This window comes from Rhinatrema bivittatum, chromosome 11 (assembly GCF_901001135.1).
Source record: "Rhinatrema bivittatum chromosome 11, aRhiBiv1.1, whole genome shotgun sequence".
In the NCBI taxonomy this organism is placed as follows: domain Eukaryota; kingdom Metazoa; phylum Chordata; class Amphibia; order Gymnophiona; family Rhinatrematidae; genus Rhinatrema; species Rhinatrema bivittatum.
In genome coordinates this window covers 72390420-72403291 of record NC_042625.1, presented here as the reverse complement: position 1 = coordinate 72403291, position 12872 = coordinate 72390420, and the positions used below count along the sequence as shown (strand labels likewise).

The following is a 12872-nucleotide window of genomic DNA, read 5'->3' as shown; positions in this document are numbered from 1 at the left end:
TTTTTTTTCTGTGCACGCAGCCCACAAAAAAAAAAATTAGAGGGACCATTGCACGTTGGCCTCACCTTTTCCGTCTGCTCCTCTAGATGTGGATGAATGTCGGCAGACACCGCAGCCCTGCAGGGCCGGCCGCTGCGAGAACTCAGTGGGCGGCTACCGCTGTGTGTGCCCCGCCGGCTTCCACCTCGGTCCACAGGACGAATGTGTGGGTAAGAAGCAGGGAAAATGTGATGCATCTTGGGGGGGAGGTGGGGAAACCTGCAGATGATGGGAAAACCTGCCATCACTTATTGTTCCCAAAGTAACGCTCATGGGGCTGTCCAAGCCCACAATCTGTGGATGCGGCGTAAATACCGTAAGTGTGAGAGAGCAATGGACAATCTCAAAGCTGATAGAAAGTGGGGAAACAGCGCCATCTAGTGCAAGATGCAAGGGAAACACCTTTAATTATTTTAAGAATTGTGATTGCCTTGTAAGCCCACTACAATGCATATAATTAAGCGTCAACAAACAAGCTGTAAGTGATCCCATCTTATATCTGTGAGCAGTTTTCAAGAGTTATGGATGAAGGAAGCACAGCTTTTAAAAGTTAGTCACTGATGCACTGAGTTAGTCCAGGAATAAGCAACTCGGGACTTCGAGCGCCATAAGCTGGTCAGGTTTTCAAGAATCTACATTGAATATCTATGAAGTGCATTTGCAGGCACCCCCTCCATCACATGCAAATACAGCTCATGCATATTCATTGGGAATATCCTGAAAACATGACCCGCATAAGGTACTCAAGGACTGCAGTTGCCTACCCCGGAGTTAGCCCAGTAAAATTGTACTGCCTGCAGCTTGCTTATTTGACCCTTGTTTCTGTATATTTTAAGAATTCTGAAACGAGTCAGAAGAAATGCTTTGTGACCTGCAAATAGTTCATTAAAAAATGATGTAATAAGTGGACAGTTTAATTTTGCCACAGTCTTAAGTTCTAAGGATTACGAAGAGGAAAGGGGCAGCAATATCATTCTCTGTGGACCAGCAGGATTAATTTCAGCCACACAAGTGGGTGATGTCATTGGCGGCGCCAGGGCAGAGCAGGCAGTCTCGGGGCTCAGAAAGACGTAGATCCTGAGCACCTACAAGCGAGCCAAGCAGCCGCTACACACAAGTCTCCTCGGTCATTTTCCTTCCGCCAGAGAGAAAGGACACTGTGTGTTCTCTTAAACTTAGCTGCTCATTTTTCAGGCAAACTGGTTCTTATTCATTTTAGCTTTATTTCTCTTTTATTCTTTTATTTTTGCAAATCTCAAATAAAAAACTATTTTCTTAGAGTAGGCATTTCTTTCATTTCCTCTTAATTATTTATCATCAGGAAAAAGGCCTTTCAAGCGATGGTCAAAATGTGAATGTAAAATGTCGAGTCGTGACTACCTCTGCCTCTCCTGCCTCAGAGGTTCGCACGATGCAGCATGTGGAAGCATTCAGGATCTTTGTACAGAAACCTGAAGCTAAACTTCTACTTTTCATCTCCTTCAGAGAAGAAACAGAAAAAGCTGTCGGAGAGACCTGTGAAGTCCCGATAGGCAGTTCTCACCTCCCGCCAACAGGGTCCTTATGGATTTCAGGGACTAGCTGGTCAGTCCTCCCAGCTCCTTGGCCCACACTGCCTGGTGGCAGCCATCTTGTTTTCTGTCTGGACCACACACGTATTCCAGGTTTCCAGTTAGCAGGTTGCCAGAGCTTGCTTCTCAGTCTTCAGTCCCTTTGTTGGAGTCCTGCTTCCAGATCCTGTCTTGCTGAACGGCTCCAGCATAAGCCTTGCTTCTCTGGATCTGCTCACTCATCTTTTCCTGTTTCCTGTTCACTTGTGCTTCATACTGTTCCTGTGAGTCCTGGTTCAGGGCCCACTACCTAAAACCCTGTCAGCCATCAGCACCTGAGGGGAAGCTGGCCATTGAGGGCAGAAGACCCCCTACCGCTGTTCCAGTTGGAACCTGTATGATGCACCTTGCCACTGTACCGGCCACTCTGGACCACACTCCCAGCAGACTATACCTAGGTCAGAGCCTTCTAGGCACTAAAATCATGACTCTGCTTCATATCAGGCTGGGTGCAAAAAAGAGAGAAAAAGATCTCCACTGGGGCTGGTGGAGGCCAAGAAGTCTTTGGGAAACCCCCCCTCCACACACACACCAAAATGTCATTGGCACATGATGCTGGCACTATCCACCTCCGGTGCTGCAGACCCTTGGCACTGTGCAGAATGGGTGTTTCAGTGACCGTCCATTGCTGAAGGCTCATCTGCACTATCACCTCGCGTAATCCAGCAGAACTCATCTCCATCCCAACCTGTAGTCTAGCACTCATGGCATGGATATTAGTGCTTGGTATGTCTCTGCCTTCATAGGTAACGTTAGTTGTTCACGTAGCAAGCAAGCCTTCTATGAGACATTCCTATAACTTAAAATGGAAAAGGTTTTCACTTTCAAGTTTGTCTCAAAATGAGGATCCATTTGTCTATCCAACATCATGCTCCCTATACGCAAATTTTTAAGAATAGGGTAGTATTAAGAATTCATCTAAAGTTTTGCCTAAGATGGTTTCTCAGTTTCTTTTCAATCGGTCCATGGTTGTACATAGTAACATGGTAAATGACGACAGATGAAGACCAAAATGGTCCTAAGCATTTGCTGGGCAGACTTGGATGGGTTGTAACTGCCGCTCTGTGCAGGTTACACCAAAAGCTACCGCAGGTTACTGCATCTCTTCATTTCCATCCTCTTGCCATTAAGGATCCTCTGTGCTTATCCCACCAACGTTCTTCCTAAAAAACCATCAAGCAAGCCTGAACAAGCTCTTCATACCTTGGACTGTAGAAGAGTTTTGTTGTTCTACTTGGAAAGAAGTAAAGCTTACAGAAAATCGCCTCAGCTGTTTGTTTCCTTTAACCTCTCTACCAGGATATCTGACTGCATTTCTTACTGCTACACAAAGTCTGGCATTCAGCTTCGCAGCAAAGTGAAAGCATGGCAAGTAAGCATCACTTTTGATGACTTTAGCTCTGCTTCAATAGACAAAATCTGCAAGGTTGCTGCATGGTCCTCTATCCATACTTTAAGCATTACTGCCTTGATGATGAATCCCAAAGGTATCGTAGTTTTGGCCAGTCCGTACTTAAAAGCTTATTCAATGAACTGCTTCCACTCTCCCTCCATCCACTCTGAACGCTGGGTTGCAACCTTTAGAATACTAAGCAGTCATAAAAAAAATTTTTTTTAACACATTTCAACGCTCAGCTTGGGAATTCCCACGTGTGTGGCCAAAATCAGTCCTGCTTGTCCACAGAGAAAGCAAAGTTTCTTACCTGTATCAAGGGTTCTCCGTAGACAGCATGACAGTTCAATTGAAGCTTAGCGTGTAATAAGACTGTGGTGACTGCACAGAATGATTGGGTCTTTCTGGGCTCTGAGAAAGCTCAGTCTATACATTGCCGTCACTGATGTCACACATGAGATGAGATTTGAGGACCTAGATATGTTACCTTAAAGAGAGGAGAGACCAGGGGTAAATGATGTAGACATTTAAATATCTGAAAGGTAATCAAATCGTTTCCAATAGAATGGAAGCTATAGAACTAGGGTTCATGATAAGGAACAACTGTTACAGGTAAGTAACTTTGCTTTATCCCCAGATATAATTCCTCAGAAAGGGAGTGTGTGTTAGTTTAAACATGAATGCTGCAGTGTTTAATTTGGTTTCTTTTGTAATTAAATTGTGCAGTAAAGTTTAGGTTTACTAAAAACTACCTAATAATAATAACTGAAACAAAAGAAGAGCGATTCTGTTAGATGATCGCCTATAAAAAGTGTATGTACACAGCGACACATGAACCCTTCTGGGCAGATTTGGGAGCAGGAAGGAGGTTGTAGCTACCACTGGAAACCCAAGTCTTTACATCTGTTTCCTCTAGATATCAATGAGTGTGAGAACCCTTCATCATGCCCAGGGCAGGAATGTGTGAACACGGCTGGAGCCTTCCAGTGCCGTCCATGCCGAGCAGGATACCGACTCCAGAACAGAAAGTGTTCAGGTAGAAGATCGGGTGAAGTTGTGATCAAGGGGCGGAGTGCAGGCACAGGCCAGTGTTGATGTCACAAGGACAACATTCAAAAGCTGAAGTTCTTCATTTATGTATAGAACTGGTACTGATCCATTCATCCCCTGAGCCATCGAGTTCCAAAAGTGAGAGACTTTGTATTCCTGAGATATCCAGCCTTGAATCCCAGCATACCCATCCCCCGAGCCCCTCCAGTCCTAAAGGTGACAGGCTCCGTGTTACTGTGCCCAACCACAGAGTCCTTCCGTCTTCGAGGTGACAGGATCTGTGGCCCTGTGCCCATCTCCTGAGCCAGCGGTGACAGATTCAGTTAGCCTGTGCTCTTCCTTGGCCTGGGTGCCCAGATGGCCGCACCTCTCTGGAGCTGAGCTGTGTGTCCCTTTCCCTTGCAGACATTGATGAGTGTCAGACTGAGGCAGCTTGTGGTTCTGAGGGCCGCTGCATCAACACCGATGGCTCCTACCAGTGTGAATGCCGGCCAGGCTACCGACTAGGCAGTGACAGGACTCGCTGCTCGGGTGAGTGCAGAGGCCGGAAGTCGCCATGATAGCGCTGTCGTACTAAAAATGATTTTTGATCCAAACAAAAATAACCTCCCAGCCTAATCACAGCTGAGGGAGGACCTGGTTCTTTTAATATCTCCATCGAGCAACTCTTTGCTCCCTTTTACTTAAAGAAATGATATTTAACACTTCATCTTTTAATCTATTTATTATAGATAAAATTCTACATGGCCATGGCATAGTTGGTCTATTCATCCACTCTTCTCTGCCCCCTTAGCCTCCCTGGGGCTCTTTTTTTTTTTTCATTTATTAAAATGTATTAATCACTTAACACAAAAAAGGTGAAGTTACCAAAGCCTGCATGACTGACTCTCTTTAAAGTCAGCCTGCGATATACCAAGGCTTCAGATGCTGCAGCTTATAAAAGGACCTCTTTACGATGTTCTTAATCTGAGCACGCATAGAAAGAGAAGAGCCCAATCCAAATCCAAAGCTCGATCCTGGTTTACAATTGGAATCTTGGTAGTTCCAACCAGAATCTCAGCAGGCGCGACACTTACAGGGATAAAGAATCTCGGTTCTTTTCAAATTGTCCTAACCCATGCTCAGTCAACCACTTTCAAATTGTACTTGCGCAGCTGCTTACTTTACCCAAGGCGAATTCAAAATTAGGACCGATCGAACAAAACAACTTATAGTCTAGGCCTATATTGGCAAGCAGCCGACCTAAAGGAAATACATAGCTATTAAACAAGCATGCCGATCCCCATGGAACGCCTGTTTTTATGGGAAATAAGGACGATAGTAGGATGATGATGTAAACCGCTTAGAAAGGTTGAGAATGCAGTATTAAAAATTTTTTTTTAAATAAATAAATGATTGCTGCTCACCACACATCACTCCGTGAAATCACTCGGACAGAAAAGATTTAAACCAATCTAATATAGTAGATGCTAGCCCAGCATGCCTCCGCCATTGAATTAAAACTGAATGGTTAAGTGTGTGAAATGCTGAGGATATATCTAATAAGCCTAAAAAAAAAAAAAAAAAGGTGATGTTCCATCGTCAAACCCTCGATGGAAGAAATCCACCATTGAGAACAGCAGAGTTTCTGTATTGCAGGCCTTCCGGAAACCAAAGTTTGCATTTATTTATTGTTTTATTATTTATTTATTGTTTTTTTATTTATTTATTGTTTTATTGTAACTGCAATATTTCTAACCATGCACCTGTTAAAGTTTTTTGTATTTCTCTGAGTTTTTCACCCCTTGTTAAATGTAAACCGGCATGATGTGATGCCTGTCATGAATGCCGGTGTAATAAAAACACTAAATAAATAAATACATTTCTATTCCACCTGTTCCTAAAGCATTTGCAAGGAAACATGAGAAGACTCTGGCAGGAATGAGGGGGGGGGGGGCTCCCTTTATTTTCAGGCTGCTCTGACCGTTGAGGGCTTCCTCTCCAGATATTAATGAGTGCTTGGAAGGGGAATTCTGCTTCCCACGAGGAGAGTGTCTGAATACGGAGGGCTCCTACACCTGTCACTGTGCCGAGGGATTCAGGACATCACCTGACGGAACTTCCTGCGAGGGTAGGATCCGATTCCTTTCTCTCCCCTGTGTTTCAGTTCTAATCCCCGGCTCTGGTACTAACTCTGTGTGTGTGATGTTGGGGCAAGTCACTTTGAGGGCAGGCACAAAGTCCCTCGCTACCTTTGTAGCTGCAGATTTTGCACCAGTTCTCAAAGGGAACGTGTGCAACGCTCCAAGGGATAAGGTACCCACAAAGATTTGCGCCTGCTTTTCCTGTGAATTCTTTCTTTTTTTTGGTAAAAGCAAAATGTGTATTTTTGAAAATGCAAAACTAGGCGCATTGTTGCCTCTATTGGCTTAACCTCGTCTCAGGAACACCCCCATGAGAATGTGGCTAACAGTCCGCTAGTTGTGCCACAAGATGCATTCTTTAATTTATGCGAAAAGTGGTGAATTTTCAAAAAGCCATCTTACCATGTACATAGCATTCATACTGGTAAATGGCTTTTGAAAAAATGCCTTTTTTTTTTCTTTTACTGTGCTTCAGTTTACTTACTTCTAATAACATAACAATATTGCTCTCTATTCTCTCCTCTTCAAAAGTTACCTTGCAGCCTTCCAGAAATTTGCTGCCTGGCCATCCATCCCAAATATGGTTGTGTGCCTGTCTCCTAATGAGTCCAATTATTAATAATCTGCATAAGCTACCATCTGCACCAATGAGTGGCAGGAGCCGCACGGCTTATAAAATACTGCGTGTTTATGCCCCAAATGTATGCATGTATGTTTGAAATGCAGGAAAATGAATATTTTACCCATTTTATAAAATTATGGCCATATACTGTACGTGCATATGGGCCTGATAACCATGAGTTATATATGGAAGCTTATGAAAATACGTGTGTGTGTGTGTGTATGTGTGTGTGTGCTTACAGTCACCAGTTCCCCCGACATCTCCACCAGTTGCCCGACACCTCCACCAGTTCACCCATACTTTTCAGCACTTCTCCCTGACACCTTACCATTTAACCCAGGCCTCCTACCAGACAAGTGCAATTTCACTTCCATGCCTTAACTGGCAGGCGTCAAAGCGTACAGATAGGTTCAGAAATATAACATAGTAATGGTCCATCCAGTCTGCCCAGCAAGCGTCTTATGGCAGAATCTGCTGCACCGTGCAGGTTACCTCTAAATTTCTCCTACGGGTAGTCCGTGCAGCTATCCTCAAGCCTTAAGATAAGGGTAGTGATATTTACAGACAAAAACCAAGCAACTTTCAAACCCATAAACAATTACTGCTAGCAACATTTTTTATAGGGTGAGGAGCTTTCTTAAAAATTCAGACAATGCTGCTTGACGTGCTTTGCTTTTGGACTTGGCCATAGATGTAGTCCTGTGCTTTTTCCCTTATGTCTGTGTATCAGTACCCAGATAGCAAAACTTGGAGCTTGTGTTGGTTGCAGTCTTAGGTGGCCTCCGTCAGTGGTCATCGATGGGTGGATTGAGGTCAGCCCAGAGGCAGCAACCAGTGTAGGTAACAGACAAGGCGGAGTCCCGGAGACCCGGGCGCCAATAGGAACACAGTCTGACAGAGGGCGCCCGAGCAAGAGCAGGCCGAAGCCCGAATGAACCACGTCCAGGACAAAGGCTGAAGAGGCGTCTTTAAGTAAGCTGGGTTCAGGGCTGGTGGCAGTCTGGAGGCAGTGGCAAGCAAAGCTAAGGTCTGGACGAGGAGAGAGTCAAAGGATGGTCAGATGCAGCAGAAGTCCAGGGCTGGACAGAGACAATGGAGTAGTCAAGCAATGCAGAGGTCCGGGGTTGGAGAGAGGCAACGGAGTAGTCAGGCGATGCAGAGGTCTGGGGTTGGAGAGAGGCAACGGAGTAGTCAGGCAATGCAGAGGTCCGGGGTTGGAGAGAGGCAACGGAGTAGTCAGGCAATGCAGAGGTCCGGGGTTGGAGAGAGGCAACGGAGTAGTCAGGCAATGCAGAGGTCCGGGGTTGGAGAGAGGCAACGGAGTAGTCAGGCAATGCAGAGGTCCGGGGTTGGAGAGAGGCAACGGAGTAGTCAGGCAATGCAGAGGTCCGGGGATGGAGAGAGGCAACGGAGTAGTCAGGCGATGCAGAGGTCAAACCAGGTTAGCAATCCAAAGGAGAAACGAAGGAACAGGAACTCAGGAACAAGGAAACAGGAACGAAGGCAATCAGGATCAAGAACCAGGAACAGAAGAAGCAACGAGCACTCGTCTAGCGAGGGGACCTGTTGCAAAGGCAATCTGGGAGAGCGGAGCCCGGGCTTATATACCGGAGCTCTGCCGACATCATCATCCGGGGCCACGGCCAGGTTCCCGCCGTGGGCCCTATTAAAGGATCAGCTGTGCAGGCACGGCATTGGTCGGGACGGCGTCTCTCTGCGGACCACGCAGAGAGGCCCGACACAAAGCATCAGGAACTATAGCAGAGCCGGAGGCCCCAGGGGCGGCCCGAGGATGGAGCCGGCGGCCAACAGCCACCAGAGACAAGGGACCAGGTGTTGGATCACTTTGAGAGAGGTGAGGGCGCCGAGCCGCGGGTCTGCCTCGGCCGGCGCGCGTAACAGTTCCATAGCCATGGCTGAGCAAGCCTGCTGGTGTGGGAACTGCAGGAGCTGACACTCTAGCAGCGTTGCTAGACCAGGGCTTGGAGGGAGGAGATTCGGCTGAGAAACACTCATTCTCCTGTGCTTGTTCACCCAACAACACAGATGGGAGCAGGCTTTTTTCCACTTTCCAAGGCTCACACAGTGGGAGCCACCCAGTCTACTCAGTGAAGGGCAGTAAGTCCACTCCATAGCGGTCCTGATAAGCAGTCACCTTCAAGGATTTTCCCAGGAGTGGACCTCATCACCTCTAACAAGGTCTTGGATAATGTACAGAATGCTTATTCTGTAGAGCTCCCCCATTCCCATTTCCAACACTTTAATGGTATCTCCTTGCATGTCCTTCCTCAAAAGGTTTGTGATGAAGTCCATTCTGGAAAGGCTTCAGTTCAGGCCATGGTTCTGGTACCTTGTGAGGCCCAAAGTTAAGCTTGGTACGCCACCTACTTTGTAGTCCCTGAAGAAGGACTATTCCTACAGACCCATTCTTGATTTGAAGTTGCATTTGCATTCTCTATTTTTGTATGCAAACTTTCAGTTCTGTCATTGTATCAGTGAGAGAGAGCGAATACCTTGCATCTCTGAATCTTTTGAAAGCTTATTTTCACATTACCATCAAGACAGAGTATCAAAGATTTCTGCGCTTTTGTGCTCTAGGCCAACATTTCTAGTTCCGAGCCCTTCCCTAAGGTCTTGCCACAGCACCCAGGATCTTCACCAAGGCGATGGTGATGGTCACAATCTTTTTGCAAAAGAAGGGGATTATGATTCATCCATACCTCCAATGATTGATTGGCTGATAAGAGCCAAAGCCTTTCAGGAATGCCTGGCAGTTTCTGCCAGGGTGGTACAGGTTCTGGAGGGCTTGGGCTGGGTAGTGAACTTAGCAAAGAGCAATCTATTTTCTTCTAGTTTTTGGAATATCTAGGCGCTCACTTTGATTTTATGGTTGGCCAGGTTTTTCTGATGGGGGAGGATAGCAAAAATAGTGAGTCAGATGCAAGTCTTCCTCTCCTATAGGGTCTCCATGGCCTGGGATTATTTGCAGCTCCTGGATTCCATGGTGGAAATCTTATTTCTAGTTCTGTGTACCAGAGCATATATGCAACTCCCTACAGAGGTCTCTTCTGTCTTGCTGATCCATGTAAATACTATGAAGTTCATCTTCCGTTGACCATGAATAGGAGTCTTTTTTGGTGGGCAAACCCCTTGAATCTTTCAAAAGGAGTGAGCCTGGAGCAACCTACATGGGACTATGATCACATCAGATGTGAACGTGATGGGCTTGGGAACCTATTGCCAAGATCAAGTGGTTGAAGGTTGAAATCTCGTGATCAATCAGCAGGCTGGAAACCAAACTATTATGTTAGCCCTGTTACACTTTCTGCTTTTAGTGAAGGGGATCACAGTTCAGGTATTGTCGAAAAATGCCAATATGGTAGCTTATGTGAACAGGAAAGGAGGCACCCAAAGTCAAATGGTGACCAGGGTAGCAAATCTATTGTTCCAATGGGCAACATCTCCCACAAATTTCAGCAGCTCATATTGCAGGAATGAAAAATATCCAGTCTGATTTTCTCAGCAGAAACATGTTTGATCATGGAAAGTGAGAACTCAGCCAAGAAGTTTTTCAGAAGCTTGCAGATTAATGGTTCTGCCTTGCATTGACCCAATGGTGACTCACAAGAATCCCAAGGCTGCCCATTTCTTCAGTCATTGGAAGTACTAGAGTTCTAGTGGGATAGATGCTCTGATTCAGTTGTTACCAAGAACAAATTTTTGTTCTCTCCCTGGCCTCTGGTAGGAGAATCTTGAGACTGATAGAGGACCATCGGTTTCTGGTCATTCTTGTGGCTCCAGATTGGCTGAGAAGGTCATAGTATGCAAACCTAATAATACTGCCGACTGGCCTTCCTCTTTAATTCCTTGGTGCTCAAGGTCTGTTATTCCAACGGCTGATTCTCATGAAGGATCTGGCTCCATTTTATTTTATGGCTTGGCCCTTGAAAGGTCATGATTGCACAGAGATTTCTACCCTTTTGAAGGCCCATAAGAATTCCACTTTTCTTGCTTATGTTCAGGTCAGGCATTTGAGGATTGCTGCATAAAGTTGTCAGTTTTGTTGTGATGAGTGGATATTCCCTCCATTTTAATCTTCCTGCAGAAAGGCTTAGACAAGGGTCTAGCACTTAGTTCCCTAAAAGTTCAGGTGGTAGCTACTGCCTTTTTTGGAGGTTTAGTCTAGAGGATGTCAGTTGCCTCCCATTCAGACGTTTCTCGATTCCTTTCTGGAATTCCCGCTTTAGGACCTTGGTCCCTCAATGAGATCTTAATCTGGCTCACAGGGCTGTGGTAACTTCTCCCTTTGAGCCACTTAAGCATTCATCCCTGAAGGATCTTGGGTTGAAGAAGGTTTTTCTGGAGGCCATTTGTTCCACTAGGCGTGTTTCTGAGTTATAGGCATTGCCTTGCAGGGATCCTTACCTAGTGTTCTCCGAGGAGTCAGTTTCTTTCAGTAAGTACCATCTTTCTTTGCCCAAGAGTTTTTTCACTTTTTACCTGAATCGGATGATTTCTCTTCCAGGTTTTTCTGAGGAAGAGTGCTTTTGATAAGAATAAGGCCCTCCTTTTTTGGATGTTCAATGTGTTCTTCTTAGATAATCTGAAAGTCACAAATTCCTTTCAAAACACCAACAGGTTATTTGTCCTTTTTGATGGGGCCTCACAAAGAGGAGGCAGCTTCCAAGTATTCATTGGCCATGTGAATTAAGGAGACAATGTCTTCAGCTTATTTACTGAGGGATCAGAAGGTTCTGGAGGCCCTTCCTGCTCATTCCACGAGGACTCAAGCTTCCTTTTGGGCTGAGGCTATGGCTCTTGCTTCGGAGAAAATTTGTAAGGTAGCCACTTGGTCTTCCTTACATTTTTTCACTAAACATTACAAGCTGAATGTACAAGTCAAAGAAAAGACTGCCTTTGGGACAGGCATTCTCAGAGCAGCCCTGTCTTCTTCCCACCTGCATTGGATACTTCCCATGCATTTGGACTGGTCTAACAGTATAATAAGGAAGGAGAATTGTAGTCTTGCCTATTAATTTCCTTTCCTTGAATCCTGCTAGATCAGTCCAGGACCCTCTCTGGAAATTGGTGGCTGTGCTATTCTTCAAGTCTTGCAAAGTTATCCCTCATTCCCTATGGCAAGAGCCCAAGTACTGACTATAATTCCTTCTTTCTGTCTGTTGCTATTCCTTTCTCTTCTTATCTCTAGTTGGAATTTGGGGAGGAAGTTTTCATCTTGAACAAGGGGTTTTTGGAGATTTTTATTATAAGTTAAGTAATAAATAAATCAGTGAGATTGGAAACAAATTATCTGGATTTTAGAAAGAATGTGGTTATTTTAATGTAATTTCTGCTAAGATTCGTAGACTTGACATTGACTGCTGTACTTGATTATATTATTTTTATGTTTTTGTTTTAATTATATTGTACACTGCTTGTTCTGCTTTAGCAGTATAAAAAAGTGAGAAATAGTTTCTGGGATGGTTTTTACTTCTATTGCTTTGCATAAGGAGAGTGGCTTTTGCTTGCACTGCAACATTCTGCATACTGGTGATAATGTCATAGAAGAATGCGTTTCCTGGTGTAAATTCATGCGTCTGGTCTAACAAGATTCAAGGAAAGGAAATTAACAGGTAAGACCAAATTTCTCCTTAGATTCAATTTGATCAAAAGATGCTACAGAACTATATATCCTAATAACCATTAGGAGCTGGGTTAGCTGGTTACCTTTTTTTTTTTTCTTATTGGCCCAACAGTTTTCCCCTGCCTTGTGGGCCTCTGGATCAGGCAGAAGAGGCCCCTGTTAGGCTACTGCACCAGGAGCCTTCATTCATAACCATTTGAGGACTTCCTCATGTTTCATATCCCCCTCCCACCTTAGCCATATTATCACAGTGACACCCCTCAGCCAGGGGCCACAAACCACAGCTAACATGGGCCCTGAGTCTGGCCACTATGTGTCACCATTGAGCGATGGCCGAGACTTCCTCCGGCCCTTGCGCAGTGGCTGTGAGCACTGTCTCTGCAGTATTCTC

The 12872-nt window shown here is 45.2% G+C and overlaps 1 protein-coding gene across 3 annotated transcripts in view; it reads left to right on the top strand.

Annotated features, from left to right (window-relative positions):
• The window catches only part of LTBP4 (latent transforming growth factor beta binding protein 4), a 222926-nt gene that overhangs the window by 170240 nt on the left and 39814 nt on the right, over positions 1 to 12872 (top strand). For all 3 annotated transcript variants that reach the window (XM_029571879.1, XM_029571880.1, XM_029571878.1), the window contains 4 exons: positions 87 to 209; positions 3959 to 4078; positions 4498 to 4623; positions 6077 to 6202. In XM_029571879.1, coding sequence (XP_029427739.1) covers positions 87 to 209; positions 3959 to 4078; positions 4498 to 4623; positions 6077 to 6202 — 495 coding nt within the window. The remainder of the gene's footprint in view (positions 1 to 86; positions 210 to 3958; positions 4079 to 4497; positions 4624 to 6076; positions 6203 to 12872) is intronic.